This window comes from Lagopus muta, chromosome 22 (genome assembly GCF_023343835.1).
Source record: "Lagopus muta isolate bLagMut1 chromosome 22, bLagMut1 primary, whole genome shotgun sequence".
Taxonomy (NCBI): domain Eukaryota; kingdom Metazoa; phylum Chordata; class Aves; order Galliformes; family Phasianidae; genus Lagopus; species Lagopus muta.
This window is the reverse complement of record NC_064454.1, coordinates 5762995-5780699: the sequence shown is the minus strand read 5'-3', so window position 1 is coordinate 5780699 and position 17705 is coordinate 5762995. Positions and strand designations below refer to the sequence as shown.

The following is a 17705-nucleotide window of genomic DNA, read 5'->3' as shown; positions in this document are numbered from 1 at the left end:
GGTGGCTTTAGCATCAGGGTAACAGCATTGCCAGATGTGAAAAGCAGTGGACAGAAAAGGCTTTCTGAAAGGAGAAAGTAAGATTCACAACTTAAACTAAAGCAAAGGGGACCACTTATGTCTCTGGTGCAATGCTTTTCACAATTCAGATTTCCCGTCCAAACCCGCTTTGTGCTTGCTTACTGCCCATTTGTCCATCCAGTTCAGCCTTTGGAGGAAAAAGACACAAGGAGTTTGCTAGCAGTCATAAAGGGAGAAAGGGAAAATCTTTCTCCAAAGAGTTTTCGTTAAATAAAACGGAGATTAAAAACAAACGTAATTTTAAAGTAGCATTGTTTTCATGTCATGGCAGGGAGTTAGAGAATGGTAACCAAAGTGCATCAGAATGCTGCTGGAAACTTGTTTCAGACAGACCTCTCTCCTCAAAAAGCGAGGTAAAAGCATAAATGCTATGAGAAACAAGCAGGCCCTATGAGGTGCCAGCAATCCTACAGTTTGCTGGCAGGCATTAGAAAGACAGACAGTGTTTATTGCTATGCAGGTGTCATCTTGAACCATTTAATAACAAACCCCCAACCTGAGGGTTGGAATTGCTGGACCAGCTGTAAATTCAAGCTCAGACTGGCTGGAGGCAGATGGGCACACTGCAGGTCAGGTCCTCACTGCACAGCCCGACTGAAGCAGCTCCGTGCCCAGTGTCAGTCCGTGCTGCAGGGAGTGATTAGGTGGTATTCTGTCCTCTGAGTTCTTAGGTCAGTCCTGTGTTTTTGTTCAGAGTTATCTGTTTTCATCAGTCCTCTCTTCACATTGAGAATTTAATCCTTAATTTGCCATACCCCTGTCCTGTCTGAAGCAAACAACTGAGAGCTGGTGCAGTTTGTGTGCTGAACCTCCACTCAGTCAAGCCAGGTAGCATTGTTGAGCGTCCAAATGAGTGACCATGGCTGGGGCTTGAAGATGTGTACAGCAGCAAGCATGAGGATGGGGAGGGGGAGAGAATGGCGCAAAAGAAAGACTGGGAAGTGTGTTTGAACAGGGCTGCAGTTTGCGTTGGAATGACACTCCGTAACTCATTAAGCAACTTACCATCTTTCTCATTTTCAGCAGCACTACTACTACTTACTACTCTCATATATTTGAAGGACAACTGTGACTAATGAGGCAGGGGAAGGTGGGGATAATTTGGCAAAGAGTGCCTTAACTACAGGCTAGAACAGTAGAGCACAGAGTGTAAGCAGCAGACAGAGCGTTCCTTTACTGTTGTGCATCTCCTCAGGGAAAAGTTCCAAGGACTGATTTGCAGTTTTTTTCTTCCACACTGCAGAGCTCCTCTCTGTGCTGGTACTCTCTCAGCCTTTGTTGCACACTTGTGGAGTACCAAGGGGTACCTGGGACAGCTGGGATGTCTTGCCTAGGGTGCTAGCAATCTCTGGGAACTCTGTTTCCTTTGGAATACACAGTTCATGCTGTAGTCCATGGCAGAGGGAAGAGCAATAATCTCAGTTTCCACTGAGCCCTTTAAATGCAACAGAAATGTGGGAAAAGACTCCTTAAAAGAACAGAATTTTTTTAAATGTCCGCTTTGTTTTCATGGGTGCAGTTTCCTCTCAGGAGTTACTCCTCACTTTATCTGATGTGAAGCATGGGAGAGGTCAGGATCTCAGCTTGCTCCTTCCAGTGTTGCACTTGGAAATGTTGGAAGCACTTTGAAAAATGGTTGTTTTCACTCTGCAAGCTTGCGCAGGATTGACAGAGCAAATGAATGCAGATGTTTCTTGGGAAGAACGTGTCTTGGTTCAGGAACAAGTAGGGCATGGTGCAAGGAAGTGACTGCTGCTGCTTGTGCTGCATTGGTGACTTGTTTCTCTAGCTTGCTTCATTTTGTTCAGACCTTTGGCTTTTATTAGGCCTTTCGAGGTTCTTCCAGATGCTTTGGTTCCCTGAGCTTTCTCCAAACTAACAGTGTTCAACAGAGTACTTCCAGAGGGCAGCCTAGATTTCTCTGACACGCAGTCACAGGGCTCTGTTGACATGAAGGCTGCTACACCAGATTGCAGTGGCGAAGAGGCTCCATCCATTACTTTGCTTTGTCACCTCTGTAGAGTTTTCACAGTGTCCTGGAAGGGTGAGAGAATTAACAAAAATGAATCTCATCAGATCAGTTCACAGGCAGCTGGAAGGCTGAAAGGAAGGACCAGCCGTGCTCCCAGGCCTCCCATCTGCAGAGGTTTTACTCACCCAGATCTGTCATGTGAGCCCCAGTACAGGACGGGGCAGGCAGGCGGATCGTTTGCTGCTGTTTTCTTTCTCTTTGGAAAAGGCAGTGTTGTCCTTTCAAATATCAGACAGGCTTCTTCTTGTGCTGATCGCTGAGCCCTCTGTTCCATCATTTTGAATCCCATTTGCTTGCTAACCTTGTAACCCCTGCCTTGAACTCTGCTCTGCGGCTTTGGACTTTGCTGAGCTTCTGGACCTGGCCCTTTTGTCGCTGTGAATGTGCTATGCTTCTTTCTAACCTTTAGCCATTTTAGTTTACTTAATTAAATAAACCTTTGATTCTTATGTTTTCTATATTTATGACCTAATTTTTTTTTATCTATTTTTTCTCTGTCTCTCTTTTTTCTTTCTTTCTTCCTCGTCCTTTCTTCCCTCCCCTTTTTCCCTTATTCCTTTCCTATGTCTGTCGTCATACATGTCACCTTGGATCTCACGGGAAACATCCACGCTTGCCACATGCACCAAATTTGCTTTTTAAACAACCATATTTTCCCCTCCTGGGAACCATTGTCTGGCACCTGCAGCGACCTTGGGAAGTCCATCAACGTCGTCCTCCTTTGTTTCATTGCTTCTTTCTGCAGTGACTCTGCTTTTGCTCTGTTAGAAACTTAAAATAAAGCAATATTTGCTTGAAGAGGCCTGGGTCCTGCCGAGGTGTTGAAAGCTGATAACTTTGGTTCAGAGGATCCCATCAGTTCAGGAGGGGGGGAAGAAAAAAATTGTGTCATTTGAAAGAATTCATATTTTGTAACAAGGAAGAAAGGTTTAAACCGAGTGTTTTATCTTTAACAACTTTTGTTACTTGTAATGAATTTGCCCTTTTTAATGAATGTAAAGGAAAAATTTTTTGCTTGCTCGCTTGTTTCATTGTAGGAGAGTACAGTATTGAGAGCCTTTTAAAAAAGTCCCCCATGCACACATGCACATAAAAGCCCCAACCGGATCTTTGTTGATTTGCTGATACATCTGGTGCTGATCACCACTGTGTTGAGCACAGAGCTTCTGGAGCCCTGCCCGCAAATGTCAGCCAGGAGAGTAAAAGCAGGGAAGCAAAATTGCCAGAGAGAATCCTACTGAGCGCCCGTATTCCTCCGTGTGCTTTGCAAGTGGGCTCAAATGTACGGCCCTCAGGTTGTGCTGGTGTGGTGACATGAATGCAGACATCTGTGGGAATTGCACTGAAGGCGTTTCTTTCTCTTTCCTTCCACTGCTTGATCCCTTGGGACTTCATTGGCCCCTGTGTGCAGTCAGCCATCCCATGGCCCATAGTGGATCTGAGGCATCGTCCTGCCCAAGAACATTCAGATTTGCAATGGATGCTTGTCTAACATTGCTTGGTTCTCTACTACTGTCCTGTCAACTTCATAGAGAGATCTCTTCTCTTGCCATTTAACAGAGAAAATTAGCTTGAATCAAATGACCTGACGATCTAAATGGTTATTACTACTGATCTTTAATCATATTCGTGGTTAACTGTGCATGTGACGCTGTCAGACAGGATTAATCCTTGGTGTAAATATAATGCAGCTTTGTTACTGAGCTCTGTGTATTGCGTTTCGTTGAACAAATTGCAGGTGATTTTCTTTTTTTTATTTCCTTTTTTTTTTTTCCTCCTCAAAAAGAAAAGAAAACAAAATCCTGTGCACCTCATGAATTGTCTTTTGTGATGGGAAATCCATTTGGTTCTGTTGCTCTTCTAAAAATGGGTGTCCATCTCCTCTCTTTCTCTGTAAGTGGGCCTGGGGTGGAAAAGAATGGAATTGTTGGTGCAGTTACTGAGCTCTCTGTACAGAATGTCTCAAAAACTATCTGTTGTGCAGAATGAGCTTCATCTTTCTACCCAGATGCTAACAAGGACAAAGAACAAGCCCTGCCATCATCAGTCTTGTTTATCTGTGCGTTTGATGCTCTGCACATAAGACTCTGCTGTGTTTATTCAGACCTTGTTCATGATCATTTGTGAACTTCTTTTCTGTCTAAATTATAAATGAAAACTTTGTACGAGCGCTGCACTCCAACCATGCGGATATTTTTTAACCAAACAGAACAGACAGAGCCACGCTCTCACCTCCAGTGTTCTGGAACATAGCAAATTGGTTTGGCTTCCTGCATTTACACTTTAGTATAATGGAAGTAGTCGTAACCCTAAAAAGCTGTGTGAACTTCCCATAGCTTGGGAAGTTATTAAACTCATCCATAGATCTACTATCAGTTTGTATTCCCCTTACCTGTAGGCACAGGTTGAGGCATAGGTGAGGTTGAGCACCCAGCTTTGGAGTATTGAAACCAACATGCTGAAGCTGTTACTGGTCATAACTGGTGGATGAAGAGAGAGCAGCCCTTCTGGGAGCCATTCTTCCTCCATGGTACTGGGGATGCATTACCTTCCCACGGGCTGCTGCCTGCAGAGACTAAGCAAAGCCCAGGTCACTTACATGGTGAAAGCTGTATTAAATGGTCCAGTCAACATGGAATATATACAAAAAAGAAGTCCTGTCCCTGTGTTTGAAAAAATAAGGAGCATAAGTGATATTTTCACTGCCTGCTTACTTGGGTTTGTAACATGTTAGATTTCAGATACACGCATTAGATCCTTGATCTCTGACAGTCAGCACTGGACAAGATCCCAGGCCTTATTCCTGATGTCAATAACATTTCAAAAAGCTTGCAGAAAAGCTAGCACTCTTTTTTTTGTACTCAGAGGTGAGACAGATTCAGAGCTGGAACCTGAAGGGGCTCAAATACTCAGATTTTCAGCACACAGACAGCTTCACAAGTACATGTTCTGTGGGATGTCACAGCTCCAGGAAGGCTGGGATCTGGGTCCTCTAGAAGAGATGATTCCATGTGCGATGAACTGCAGAGCTGTGCAGGATCTCCCCTGGCCCCCAGGATGCCAGCAGCTCTATTCTTAGTTTGTCAGTTAGTTTCTACATTCTTGGGGAGATATCTGATGATATCCTTTGGCTGCATGTCAAATGGGAGAGACCTTGTTTGATCGGAGGGAATGGCCTCAGGTTGTGCCAAGGGAGGTTCAGGCTGGATGTTAGGAACAACTCTTCCAGAAGTCATTGGTCATTGGCACAGCTGCCCAGGGTCACCATCCCTGGAGAGCCATGGAGATGTGACAATGATGGGCGACGCTGATCGTAGGTGGGCAGTCAGACTGGATGACCTTAGGGGTCTTTTCCACTCTTAATGATTCTTTGATGATTTTCTCATTAAAAAAAATCAGTTGCAGTTGTTCACACCTAATTTCTTTTAGATAAAAACAAATTTTTGAAGCTTTCCTGATTGTTGCAGCTAGCAGAGTGCAGTGAGCAGCCAGGTGGCACGGGGGGGTGCACTGCAGTAGTGCAGAGGAAGGACATGCTGTGGCAGGGGTCAGACTGCAGATCAGACTGTTTTATTCCTGAAGGCAGGATCTTCATATGACTTCCTCTGTGCTTGCAGTTCTTCCTTTTGTATGCTCATTACCCTCGTGTTCATCCTTGCAAAGGGAGGCAGTCGTAGGGAGATACAGAACTTGGTGCTGGGAGCCGACTGCTGGAGGAGCCAACGTGTTGGTGACAGTCTGAAGAGTTCAGTTGTGTTTCTGGAAAGTATCTCTTGCCTTCTGGATGTGGAAGGAGTGCTTTCAACAGACCGCTGGGCATTTCTGCTTCATGGTAGTTAAGGTTAAAGCAAACATAAGCTGTTGGACCTAATTCCATGTGGAAACAGACACTGCTGTCACATGGAATAGATGGTTACTTGCGGTCTGCATTTCTCCCCTGTGAGTTGTGCATGGTGTTTGACAATGCTGATATAAGTTGTGCAGGTGCTTGCCAATGGCTGTCAGAGAGCTAAAACTGCTTCCAAACATCAGCCATAGGTACACACAGACACAGGAGAACCTGCTGCTGTTATCTGAAGTGGAACGGCACGTGTTGAACACCACCCATCTGTTCCTTCCATTCCTTGCTTTCTGTTACTAATCCTAAGTAGAGAAAGGTAAATGTTCAGACAGGCTTTTTCTGCAGCAGCACTAAATAACCTCAACATCATCCCTCCTTAGAAAGTAAAGCAGATATGTTCAGTCAGATGGGTGGAGGAAGATACGACATTTCGCTTTCATGTGGGGATTTCTGTTACAATTTCATACCTTATTTCTGGCCTGAAGTCATCCACCTCCTGTTTCCAGCTTTTGGAATTTATTGTATCTTTGCTCAAATAAAGTGCCTTTATTGTCTGTACTGTTCTGCTGCATGTAGGTATTTATAGGCCTGCATTGACCTAATCCATCCCTGCACATTTATTTGGTTGGGTTACATTGACTGCGTTTCCCAAGTCAGGTTTTTTTGTTGTTTCAATTCTTCAGACTGGGTTGTGGTGTTTCCCTGTTTAGCCTTCTTCCTCAGCACTGTTTTGAGCAGCAGCTCTGTGTGGTGCTTTCCCATGGGGCCCTCCAGCAGCTGCCAAGGAGCTCATTCCCAGGGAGATGCTGTAGATGAGAGAAGTTTAACACAGCCTTACATTTTCCTCCAGGAGCTGCTGTGATCAGGACTGTGTTAACTATTGCATCATCCATGCAAGAATCCTGAGTACATTAGGAGACAGAAAATATATATCCTCCTCCCTCCCTGCATACACAGGAGGCTGATGAATTCATTTAATGACACAGCTTGATGCGAGGTGCTGGCAGGGGCTGTGGCACAGTCGTTCTGCCAAGCACTCACTGGACTTGTGCTCCAAGTGTCAGAGTTGGGCACCTCAGAGTGACTTTCAGATAAAGTAAAATGCAGGGAAAAGCCCAAAACTCTTTCCTGTTGGAGTCCCAAGTTCCTCAGTATCTTGTCTCAAAATGAAACGTTTACCTCCCTCATGCTAAGGATGTTCTGTCTCCTGTTTTTAAGTAATAAAAGAATGGCAGAGACCATTCCCAGAGCTCTGGAATTAATCTTTTCACATGCTACAGTCAGCATCAATTAGCCTCAGGGGCCAAGGGCTGCTTTACAGGGCTTCCCAGCAAAGAGATTTCAAGTGTTTGGGGGCTGTGACATCCAATGGTAAAAACATTGGAAGTAGAAATTGCATCTAAGTGAAAGAGCAATGCAGGGCTCCTAAGGACTACAAGAAATGTGCTCATCCTTCTCAGCTGTCTCAGTAAACTTGAGTGACAAGCTGTACCAAATGCACAGACCTTGCTGAGCACTCAGGCTGAGAAGCAGAGCATGGGATGGCTGAGATCTGCTGGTCTGAGCGGCGCAGGACCTCTGATGGATGCTGAACTCTGCATGAGCTCAGCAGAATGCTCTCTCTGCAGAGCAGCAGCTTGGGAAGAGCTATTCTGAATCAAACGAGGGGAACCAAAAGTGGGTTCTGTTTAAGGCATGGCAGCAGGAGGCTGAGAAGCCACAGCTGATAGCTTTGAAGAAGAGTTTCCTTTGCCAGGGAATCAGTTCTTGCTCGAATTACACAGACTTAGTCCTGTCAGCCCAGTACACTCCAGCCCCTGTCAGCCTTCCTGCAAATAACATGGAGAGTTTTAGGTGATAGCAGAGGAATTACTAAGCAGCTCAGCCCAAACAGTCCGTTCTTTAGTACGGGTCAGCGAGGATGTCAGAGTACAACAGGCAGTGTTAGTGCTGCTTGGTTTGCAGAGCATCTGCCCTGACCGTGCCTCGCGTCCGGCCTCAAGGGCTCACTCACACTGCCCAGCTGCACTGCCTTGGCTGTCGTAAATTTGGAGGCCGATCTTACTTGTGCAAGTACCTTTGTATTCACATTTTGAAATCAACAAAGATTGTAAGTTTCAGAGAGCAGCACGAATTTGGGTCAAATTCTGTACTGCGGTGCATGTGAACATACATTTCTTGCCTGTGGATTTTATCGCTTACTGCCCGGCTGCTGCCTTAAAATCACTGTAGGTTTCATTAGTACAACTCCTGCTGCCATGTACACCGTGTTTGGGAAGACACCATGGAAGAAGTTAGCAGATCTTCCCAGCCTGTGCTGGTCGGAGGAAGGTTGGAGGATCTTGGCAAGTCTGGTTCCTCCAGCAATTGCATTCGCTTCCTGGAGCGAGTCCCGGCTTTGCTGCATGCCTCACTCGCATCCCCAGATCCTGGGAGACGCTGATCTGTCCCTGCCAGAGGCCACTCTTCATCTCTTTCATGCTGCTGAAAGTTGATGGCAAAGCTCGTGAGTCTCCCTGTTCTCAAAAGGGCTTGCTTGGGAGCAGCTTTGTGAGACCCCTGTAAGAGCAAAGCTTGTCAGCTTCTCCAAGTGGGCTCATTTGCGCCCTACAAGGGCTAATCAACATTCAGGCCCCTCTGGTGTTTCCCAGCATTCAGTGTCCCATCAGGGAACGTTGTGCTGCAGAGCTTCACTTCCAGCCATGATGCTTGTCCTTGTTCTAGGCTGGCAGCATCAGAGTCACTGTGTGCCCATTGGGGCGGTGGTGAAAGAGAACAGGAACCATTCAGAGTTCCAGCTGGGTATACATTACAGTGGAAGAGATTTCCATGGTCTGCTTTCCCTGTCCTTAGGCCTGTAGAGACTGGAAAGGCCCTGTCAGGTCCCAGCAAACCTGCATGGGTTGTCCTGCACATCTATAGGACAAAGTACTGATCATTACACATGGCTGCTGGAGAAAAAGTGCATGTTTTGTGAGTTTCCCATGCTTGCAACCTATAGCCAAGTCTGAGCCATAGGTATCCCCGGCTCACCTTCTAACTACAATGCTTTCTTTTCTTCTCTTTTGGTCTCTAAAGCCAGCACTAGCCCTACGTCAGGCCTGGGGACTGCTGCCATCGTAGGCATTCTCATTGTTATCTTTGTGCTGCTCCTGGTGGCTGTGGATGTCACCTGCTACTTCCTGAACAAATGTGGCCTGCTGATGTGCATTGCTGTCAACTTATGTGGCAAGTCTGGACCAGGAGCCAAGGGCAAAGACATGGAGGAGGGCAAAGCTGCCTTCTCGTGAGTACCATCATCACTTCTTTTACTCATTCTGTTGGGGGTGACAAAAAGGAATCTGCTGTCCAGGGCAGCTTATTTCTCACAGTCACCATCAGTATTTGAAGCGTGTCTTTGCAGTTACTGTGTATTGTAACCAATCTCTATGTAATCTCCATGATTCTAATTAATTCCCTTGTTACAGGAAAGATGAGTCCAAGGAGCCTATTGTGGAGGTGCGGACTGAAGAGGAGCGGACCCCCAACCACGATGGGGGAAAACACACAGAGCCCAATGAGACCACACCACTGACAGAACCAGAGTATGTTGCTATTCATCAGTCCTAGTGCAGAGTCAGTACAGAGCCCTCATTTGCTTTAATTGCTGATCACTCATGCACATGCCACAGGGCAGGAAGAGAGGAAGAAAGCAAAAATCTTCACATTCGGTTTCTGACATAGCCATGAGAAAATGCTTCCTCTCTTCCCTGCCTGCCTCCCACCTGCTTTGATGGAGTTTGCAGTGGAGCCCACTGGTAAAATGGCTCTGCTGGAAGTCGCTTTGAGGTGAGAAGAGGAAGGAGGCTGTACCACAAGGCACACTGAAATGCAGAAGCAAAGCACAGCAGAGTAGCTAAGATCTGTATGCTTGTGATTTTCTTGCCTTGTCTTACTGGGGTTTTATCTTGGTTACCTTCCTTTACAAAGATTTTCTCTTAGTTCATAAGGCTGAGGTGGTGTTCTCAGGCACGCTGGCTTCTATTGGAGTAAATCAGTTGTTGTTTCCAACCTCTCATCCGTGTACTTAAGCAATCAGTGCTATATTGTGGCAGCAAAAGCATAATTACACTGTCAGGCATTGTCCTAAAGCAGCCCCTATTCCTGCTAGAACAATAGGCAGAAGCTGCATGAATGTGCATATATTATGTGTGTGTATGTGAGGACAGGAATTAAATTACGTGTGGTTTGATGGAGGCCTTAGACTTGTTGGCAAAAGCATAGGGCCAAGACAGGAGACTGAATTCAGGAGTCCTGCACCAGGATGTTGTTGCATGGTTACAGATGGCACAAGGCTGCAACCTCTGGGAATTGGTAGAAAGCTTCCTTGTAAAGCTAGACGTAAGAGGATGAGAAGGAAGTTAGCCTGAAAGAGAAGACTCTGCAAGTCAACAGGGTTACATTTGACCAAGACTTGAAGCATAATCTGTCTGAGCAAGCCACTCCTGAAGGTTGTGTCCTCTCTGCTCTTCCTTCTCTTCCTAATTGTCCTTCAGTCACCCTGCCAGCCCCTGCTGCCCTTTGTGTATTTCATCTCTGAAAGCTTTCTCCTTCTCTGCCTCCACGCTGTGTTTGTGTTGTAACACCACCATGCTGCTGCTGCTGTTTCACCCACTTGCCTTCTCATGCTTATGCTTTGCTTCCCTTTCCCCATGCTGTCGTTTATGGGCTTCATTGTCTCTATTTCTCTTCTACTCCTGCCCTCTTCACAGGCACACCGCCGATACCGCAGCTACTGTTGAGGACATGCTGCCTTCTGTAACTACGGGCACCACTAACTCTGACACTATCACTGAAACTTTTGCCACTGCTCAGAACAGCCCCACCAGTGAGACCACCACCCTGACCTCCAGTATTGCCCCACCAGCCACGGCCATTCCTGACTCAAACGCCATGTCGCCTGGCCAGGCTACTCCAGCCAAAGCGGGAGCTGCCCCGGTCTCTCCACCACCACCCTCTTCTACGCCCAAAGTGGCTCCCCTTGTTGATCTCAGCGATACCCCAAGCTCTGCTCCAGCTACTAACAATTTGTCTTCAAGTGTCCTGTCCAACCAAGGTGCGGTGCTGAGCCCCAGCACTGTTGCTAACGTGGCCGAGACCTCCAAAGCAGCAGCTGGTAACAAGTCAGCTGCCCCAACCCCTGCAAACCTCACTAGCCCTCCAGCTCCATCAGAGCCCAAGCAGGAGGTCTCAAGCACCAAGAGCCCCGAGAAAGAAGCTGCGCAGCCCAGTACAGTGAAGAGCCCAACAGAGACAGCCAAGAACCCGAGCAACCCGAAGAGTGAGGCTGCTTCAGGCGGCACCACAAACCCCTCCCAGAATGAGGACTTTAAAATGGACGAAGGGACCTTCAAGACACCAGACATTGATCTTGCAAAGGATGTTTTTGCAGCTCTTGGCACTACTACTCCTGCCAGTGTGGCTAGCGGGCAAGCTCGTGAGCTTGCTTCTTCCACTGCAGACAGCTCTGTACCTGCTGCACCTGCAAAGACCGAGTATGGCTGCCTTTAATCTTCTGTTGGGTGTGTGCTGTGTCTCTCGTGCACTGGTGCTTGTGCTGTGTTCTTGTTGGGTGTTCTCTGAACTAATCTCATTCTTTCCGTAGCAAACTAACTCACCAGTGAACTAACTAAGCAGGGCTTGGCTTTAAAGGTTCAGGAGGAAAGCAGGAATAGGCTGTGCAAGGGCAACAAAGACAAGCGTAGGAATTTCTCATAAACGTGTGATTTTTTAATTTTTTTGCAGCTTTGCCTATTGTAGATCATTCTTTTCTAAAAGAGATTAGAAACAGTTTGGTTTGGTGCAAAGGAAGTGCTGTCCTCAGAGGCAGTGAGTTTCTCCAGTTCAGGCTCCCAAGCACAGGCTCCCAAATTCAGTTTCCCAGCAGATCAGCGGGCCCTCTCAGAACTTCTGACTGCATAAGACAGGGCAGAAACTAGAGCCACGTGGAAGGGTAAAAGTGTGAGACTTCTGGATTTGCCCAGAGAGGTTGTGGATGCGTCATCCCTGGAGGCATTCAAGGCCAGGTTGGATGGGACCCTGGACAGCCCGATCTGACATGGCAGGGGTTTGGAAGCGGATGATCTTTAGGGTCCCCTCCAACCTAAGGCACTATATGGATTTGTACCTAAAGTAAAGGTCAGTGCAAAAGGGTAAGGCGTTGTGCTCCTGCCTGTGCATTGGTGAGCACTCAGTATGTTTGGGTCAGGATAACTTGCAGTGTCTTTGTTGTCCTGGTACATCTGGGATGAGTCTCCATCCACTGTACTTCATCTCCTATATACCAGCTGAGAGAGCACCAGCATGCTCCTAGGCAGGACAACACTTAGAAGCCCTTTGGGAGCCTTTCCTCAGGTGAGATGAATCCACAGCTTGTGTTTGGCAGAGACACCATAACTGAAGTGAAAACAGCATGAAGTTCTCACCTGCTAACTGGGAGAAGCATCCCCAGCTGTTACACAGATGTTGGACAAGAACATCTTCTTGCTCTGTCTGTTTGGACAGTGGTTGGTGGCAGAGCCATTAGAGCAGAAGCCTGGAAAATGCTGATTGAAACAGATAAGCTTCTCTTTAGGAAACAAGTACTGCAGTTCCCAATTCCTTCTGGCTTCCTATATGGACACTGTTGACAGTGGCAGCTTCAACTAGGAGCACCTCTTACTGCATGAGCGAGGCCTGTGCTTTATTGCTAGAAAGACTCAAAAAGGCATCTCAGATCTGTTGTGAAAGCAGCTCCCAAAAGCAGGAGGCAGAGACCACGGCAGGACTTTGCCTTTTGCTAAGGAAAGCATGTTGGTGACACAGAGCTCATTCATGATGAACATGAATCCTTGCAGCTAAAAGCTGCTGCCCCGTCCTGCTGGGTGCTATAGAGACAAAGAGAGCAGAGGGTTGTGAGCTGGTGCTGAGCTGAACAAGGTAGGAGATGATTTGCCTGTCATGAGGAAGCATTTCAGCTGAGTGCAGCTTGGTCTGCACCACGCAAAGGAATTCCTGGTGTGGTGGAACACAGGGCTGTGTTCTTTCTGCCAGTGCAGCCACCTTCTGCCTGTGCTGCCCATCTGCTTCCCCTTCTTGAAACCAGTTGGCAACTGTAGGTTCGGGTCATCTCACCCACTGGTCAGAGTGCAGTGGGGTTCCAGCTGTCTCAGGCTGACTTTGCAGTGGGATGGAACAGGAGGGCTATGAGGAGTGCCTGGTGTGGCACTTCCCATAGCTGTGAAGAGTGCTGGACCAACAGGCTTCTCTGGTTCTGCAGCAAGTGCTAAGGACAGGTGAAGAATCAGCATTAGGTGGTGACCTTCCATATGCTTGTGAAAATGCATTTGACTTACTGTGTTTTTATTCCTGCTGCATACTGTGAAATTATGGAGATGACTTCCTATAGGAAAAGGGATCTACTGCTGAATTGCAGTGTGTTCTAACAGGACGTTAGGTGGCATAAATGAGTGATGGTAAAAATCAAATTCATTTGCGATTGTGTGAGTTATGCTGTTTTCCTGTGGCATTCCACACTGCTGCACACCCTCTGTGCTTCTGCTGCAGCCCTCCTGCTATAGTAGCCCAAAGCAGGAGGAAATTCCAGAAGTATTTCAGTAGAGCTAAGTGAGCTGGGGGGGAGGTGAGTCTGGTTGTCCTTATCTTTGCATCTGTCATTTTGCTCTGTCCAGGAGACACATTTGAGTGTTTCCAGCAACGTCTTCTTTCCTGATCGCTCATCTACCACAGTTGGTCTGTATTTCTCTGTCTCTAAACTGTGCCATTTTGGTGATTCTTCTTCAGGAAAACCCCAGTAGAAGACAAACCTGAAGTGCAAGCAACGGAAACTAAGACACCTCCAGCAGAAGTGAAGACGGTCCCCAACGAAGCCACACAAACAAATGAAAATGAGAGCAAAGCATGATCAGCAACAGATGAAAAAACATGGCAGAACGACTTCACCCAAGCATTTACAACACGAAACACAACACACATCTCATTCCTCTAGTGTCTGTTGCCTTTTTTTTAAAAAAAAAACAAACAAAACAGAAAATGCATAAATGGGGAGGGGGGGGTTCTCTCTTTTTTTCTTTTTTTCTTTTTTTTCTTAAGATTTTTAGGAAGGTTCTATTTGTCGTGCACTTGCTTTTAAAAAGTAATACATTTTGAAACAGGGTTTAACCCATCACCAAATCGGGGGCTCAGCTGTCCCCTGCTATGTTCAGAATGGCAAAATACCACTTACAGCATCGCTGAGGAGCTCAGAGTCGACCAGTCTTAGATGAAAGGAAAAAAGAGAAAAGAAAAAAGAAGACCCTGTTCTTTCCTTGGTTAGAATAGTAGATATAACCACTGTACTGCTTGCCTACTTGGTACAGGTGGTACTTAGTGAACAAAGTCCACAATTTATTTTTATACTTTTCAGTCGAGTTTGAAATATGTAAAGCCTCATAAATAAGTTATAATTTCTGTTCACCTTGTGTTCAGTATGCAAAGTGTCGTGAGCATTTTGTGGCTGAATTCTGTTCTCCACTTTAGACATTGATTTGGGGGGTTATTCTTTTTGTTAGGAAGAATGCCAAAATTGCAGCTTTGGGGGATGTATTTCAATTTGCAGTATTCAGACTCTACATTTCTTTAAATTTTATGTTAATTTTTGCCAACTTTTGTTCTCTCCAGTGTTTACAATTGACAATTTTTTTTTTAACTTTTGTTGTGTTTAAATGTATTTGTAAAATAGCTGCCTTTTTTTTTTTTAAAGTAAATCCAGACTCTAGCTACTAGGTTAGCAGCATGCTTGCTTTGCAAAGGGAGACATTTTAAAATATCGATGTTTACAGTAGTTTCCCCTTTATCTTTTTTAATTATTATTATTATTATAATTATTATTATTATTTCTTACTGGAGTAAGAAAAAAAGAGTAATGCTGGTCTTTGGTTTGTTTTTGGGGGGTGGGGCGTGGGGAATATCCCAACCACTTGTCACCAATCGAGGTCTGTATCCAGCAATCCACATAAACACGCTTAACTTCGAACAAGAGAGTTGCTGGCGAGAGTTTCCTTATATACTTAAATTTATTACGAGTGTAAGTCCCTTGCTGGACCTGGGCCTGACTGCATAAGAAAAATATCATCTCTGCTTTTTTAGGACATTCTTCTCTTTCCTTCATGGAACCCTCCCAGAGCTTTGAGAAGCAGAAGAGGGATTGTACAGTTAGGGCTGGGCTGGTCTTGTCTCCGCTGTTTGACTGCATCCATTTCTCCTTAGAATGTTGATGACTGCCATTTCCTTTGACCCCAGAAACTGATTTAAAAGCATTGACTTTCCGCACTTAAATAAAGTTTCCTTTTGAGGAGTGGAAACACTAAAAACAGAATGTTCTGCTCTCATGCGGGTGACGTTCATGAGCACAGCAGCATGCAGGTGTCCCTGCTCATTGCAGGGGAGTTGGACTGGGTGACTTTTAAGGGTCCCTTCCAACCCAAACGATTCTGTGACTCTCCGTAAGACCCCTTCTGCAAGGACAGCGCCAGCACACCGTGTCTGTTCAGTCATCCACGTATGCTCTGCATCATCCAAACCATGTAGCCATGGCTGAGCGCTTGGGCATCAGTGCCAACACTCCCGTTGACGTCCCTGCTCTTTGCACCATGCCTTTAGCAGTCAGAGAAAGGTGCTGACGTCACACGTGCATTGTTGTGGTCATCACTGGGAGTCGTGGAGTAACACTGGGACTTTGGAGTGGAAGAAGAGAAGGTTGAGCAGAAGGAAGGCGGAGGAAGGCCAGCCCGTTGTATAGAGGTGCTCCTTCTCTGGGGGTTTTGCTTTGTTTGTTTTTCCTTTGTTTTCCTTTTTTTTTTTCTACTTTAGATCTGCAAGCTTGTGCACTGTGGGTGCGTGACTTTTAGTGTGAAACGTGTTTTTTGTCATAGTATTGAAATAATTGAAAAAAAAAAAAGCTTCAACATAGTTTGGATGTGGAAGGTGTAGCGAATAGTTCAGATTTCAAATATATATATTCAGGAGAGAAAAAAAAAAGAGAACAACTCTTAGAAGGAACACAAGCCTTTAAATGACAAACCCAAGCTGACGATGTTGCATCGTGCCATGGGGACGAGCAGAAGGGTGATGGGGTTGGGGAGACCACGCTTGGCTCGGGTGAACTGAGCCACTCTCGTTGGTGTGTCCTTCTGAGTGTGCAGTTTTTTACAGTGGCATCACATGATTTCAAACAGTGAAAAACAGTGGTTTTGTCATTTGCTAAGTGTGGGGTTTTTGCATTTTTTCCTCAGCTCCTGGGGATGGAAGTGGAGGATGGCTGGATGTGCAGGCGCAGACACTCAGGCAGTACCATCCCAGGCAGGACAGCAGGGCAGGACAGGTCCTCACTTGAAAGCCTTGTGTCAGATTGGACCCATGCTTGCCCCGTGACAGCAGTGTTGGTGTAAGTAAGGCGAAGTTTGGTCCGTGGTCCCCAGACCTTACGTGTCATGCCTCCCTGAGCAGCAACAGGAGCAAACGCTGCTCAGCACAGTGACCCGGAGTGGCACGTCCAGTGCCACTGCTCAGCACCCATCGGCTGGCACTGTGGTGGCTGCCACCCAGACTGGCATTTCTGCCACATAAGGCCACCAGCCCAGGGCCCCATCCGGCACCTGGTGTCACAGTGCCCAGTGCCTGCTGGGCTGTGTCTCGTGGATGGAGCCTCTGTCCTGCTCCCTTAGTGCCCCTGTGACTTCCCCATCCCCAGTACCCTTAGATTAATTTTGGAGAGCGTTTTTATACTTGCCCTTAACGGAGAATAATTTGTTTTAATTTATAAATATCCCATTCCCAAGGTAGCTTAGGCTTCATTGCTTTTATTTAAACCTTTGAAGAGGGACCAACCTGATGCCGTTTGCGCTGTATATGTTTATATATGTATCCATGCCATACATATATATATCTATATGGCAACTCAGACTGATCAGCTTATAGTTGTGGAGTGACTACATTTCATGCTGCACCATACGTAATGATGATGAGGTAATAGTGCATCCAGTTGTTCAGCTTTTAGAGTGGAGTTTTATTTTCACACTTTTCTATGGAGCCTTCAAACCCCAGGTTTTCACACTAGGCTGTTTTGATAGTTGTTCTCAGACCTCCACTGACATCCTTACCCAGCATTCCCTACTTTTGGGGGCCTTCTATCTTGTTAAAAAAAAAAAAAAACAAAAAATCTTTTTACCGAGTGAAACATCAATTCCACCTTTATTCCCATTCTCACTGGTGTAAATACTGATACTAACTGAGGATTTTGACTTTGCATTCTGTCAGAATACTGTGTTCAAATAAAAATTACAAAAAAAAAAAAAAATACCAACAAAAAACCTCATGCCTGCAGTCTGCACTTCTTCAGATGTCAGCAGTTGTGTACGGAGCAATTCTGGAGTGCCGGGTGCCACAGAGAGGAGCATTGGTCAGGTCTGTCCTTCTGTCCCATCCACATTACTGCCTTGAGATGACAAACACACCGATGTTGTTGAATGTTGCTGTGAACCCGAGTCAGCTGGGTGTCCCATAGGGAGGCTGAGTGGTGTGTGTGTGTGTGTGAGTGTTGGCTTCAAAAGGTGTCAGTAACGTGTCCCAAGTCGTGTCCCTGCACATGGATGATGCTGGAGTAATCAAACTGCATTTAATTCTATCTTAAGCATTGATTTCTCCTACAGTATTCTGGACAAGCAGCAGCCCGTG

At 46.1% G+C, this 17705-nt stretch overlaps 1 protein-coding gene across 11 annotated transcripts in view; it reads left to right on the top strand.

The window, feature by feature from the left end:
• Positions 1–17303, top strand: part of NCAM1 (neural cell adhesion molecule 1) — an 81498-nt gene extending 64195 nt beyond the window's left edge. For 4 of the 11 annotated variants that reach the window (XM_048968376.1, XM_048968372.1, XM_048968374.1 and 1 more), the window contains 4 exons: positions 9033–9240; positions 9422–9538; positions 10706–11488; positions 13776–17303. In XM_048968376.1, the coding sequence (XP_048824333.1) occupies positions 9033–9240; positions 9422–9538; positions 10706–11488; positions 13776–13896 (1229 nt within the window). In that variant the 3' untranslated portion in view covers positions 13897–17303. Of the gene's footprint in view, positions 1–2801; positions 4100–9032; positions 9241–9421; positions 9539–10705; positions 11489–13775 lie in introns of those variants that run through there. The other 7 variants (XM_048968377.1, XM_048968378.1, XM_048968379.1 and 4 more) reach the window with 3 other exon arrangements.
• Positions 17304–17705: the final 402 nt, after the last annotated feature.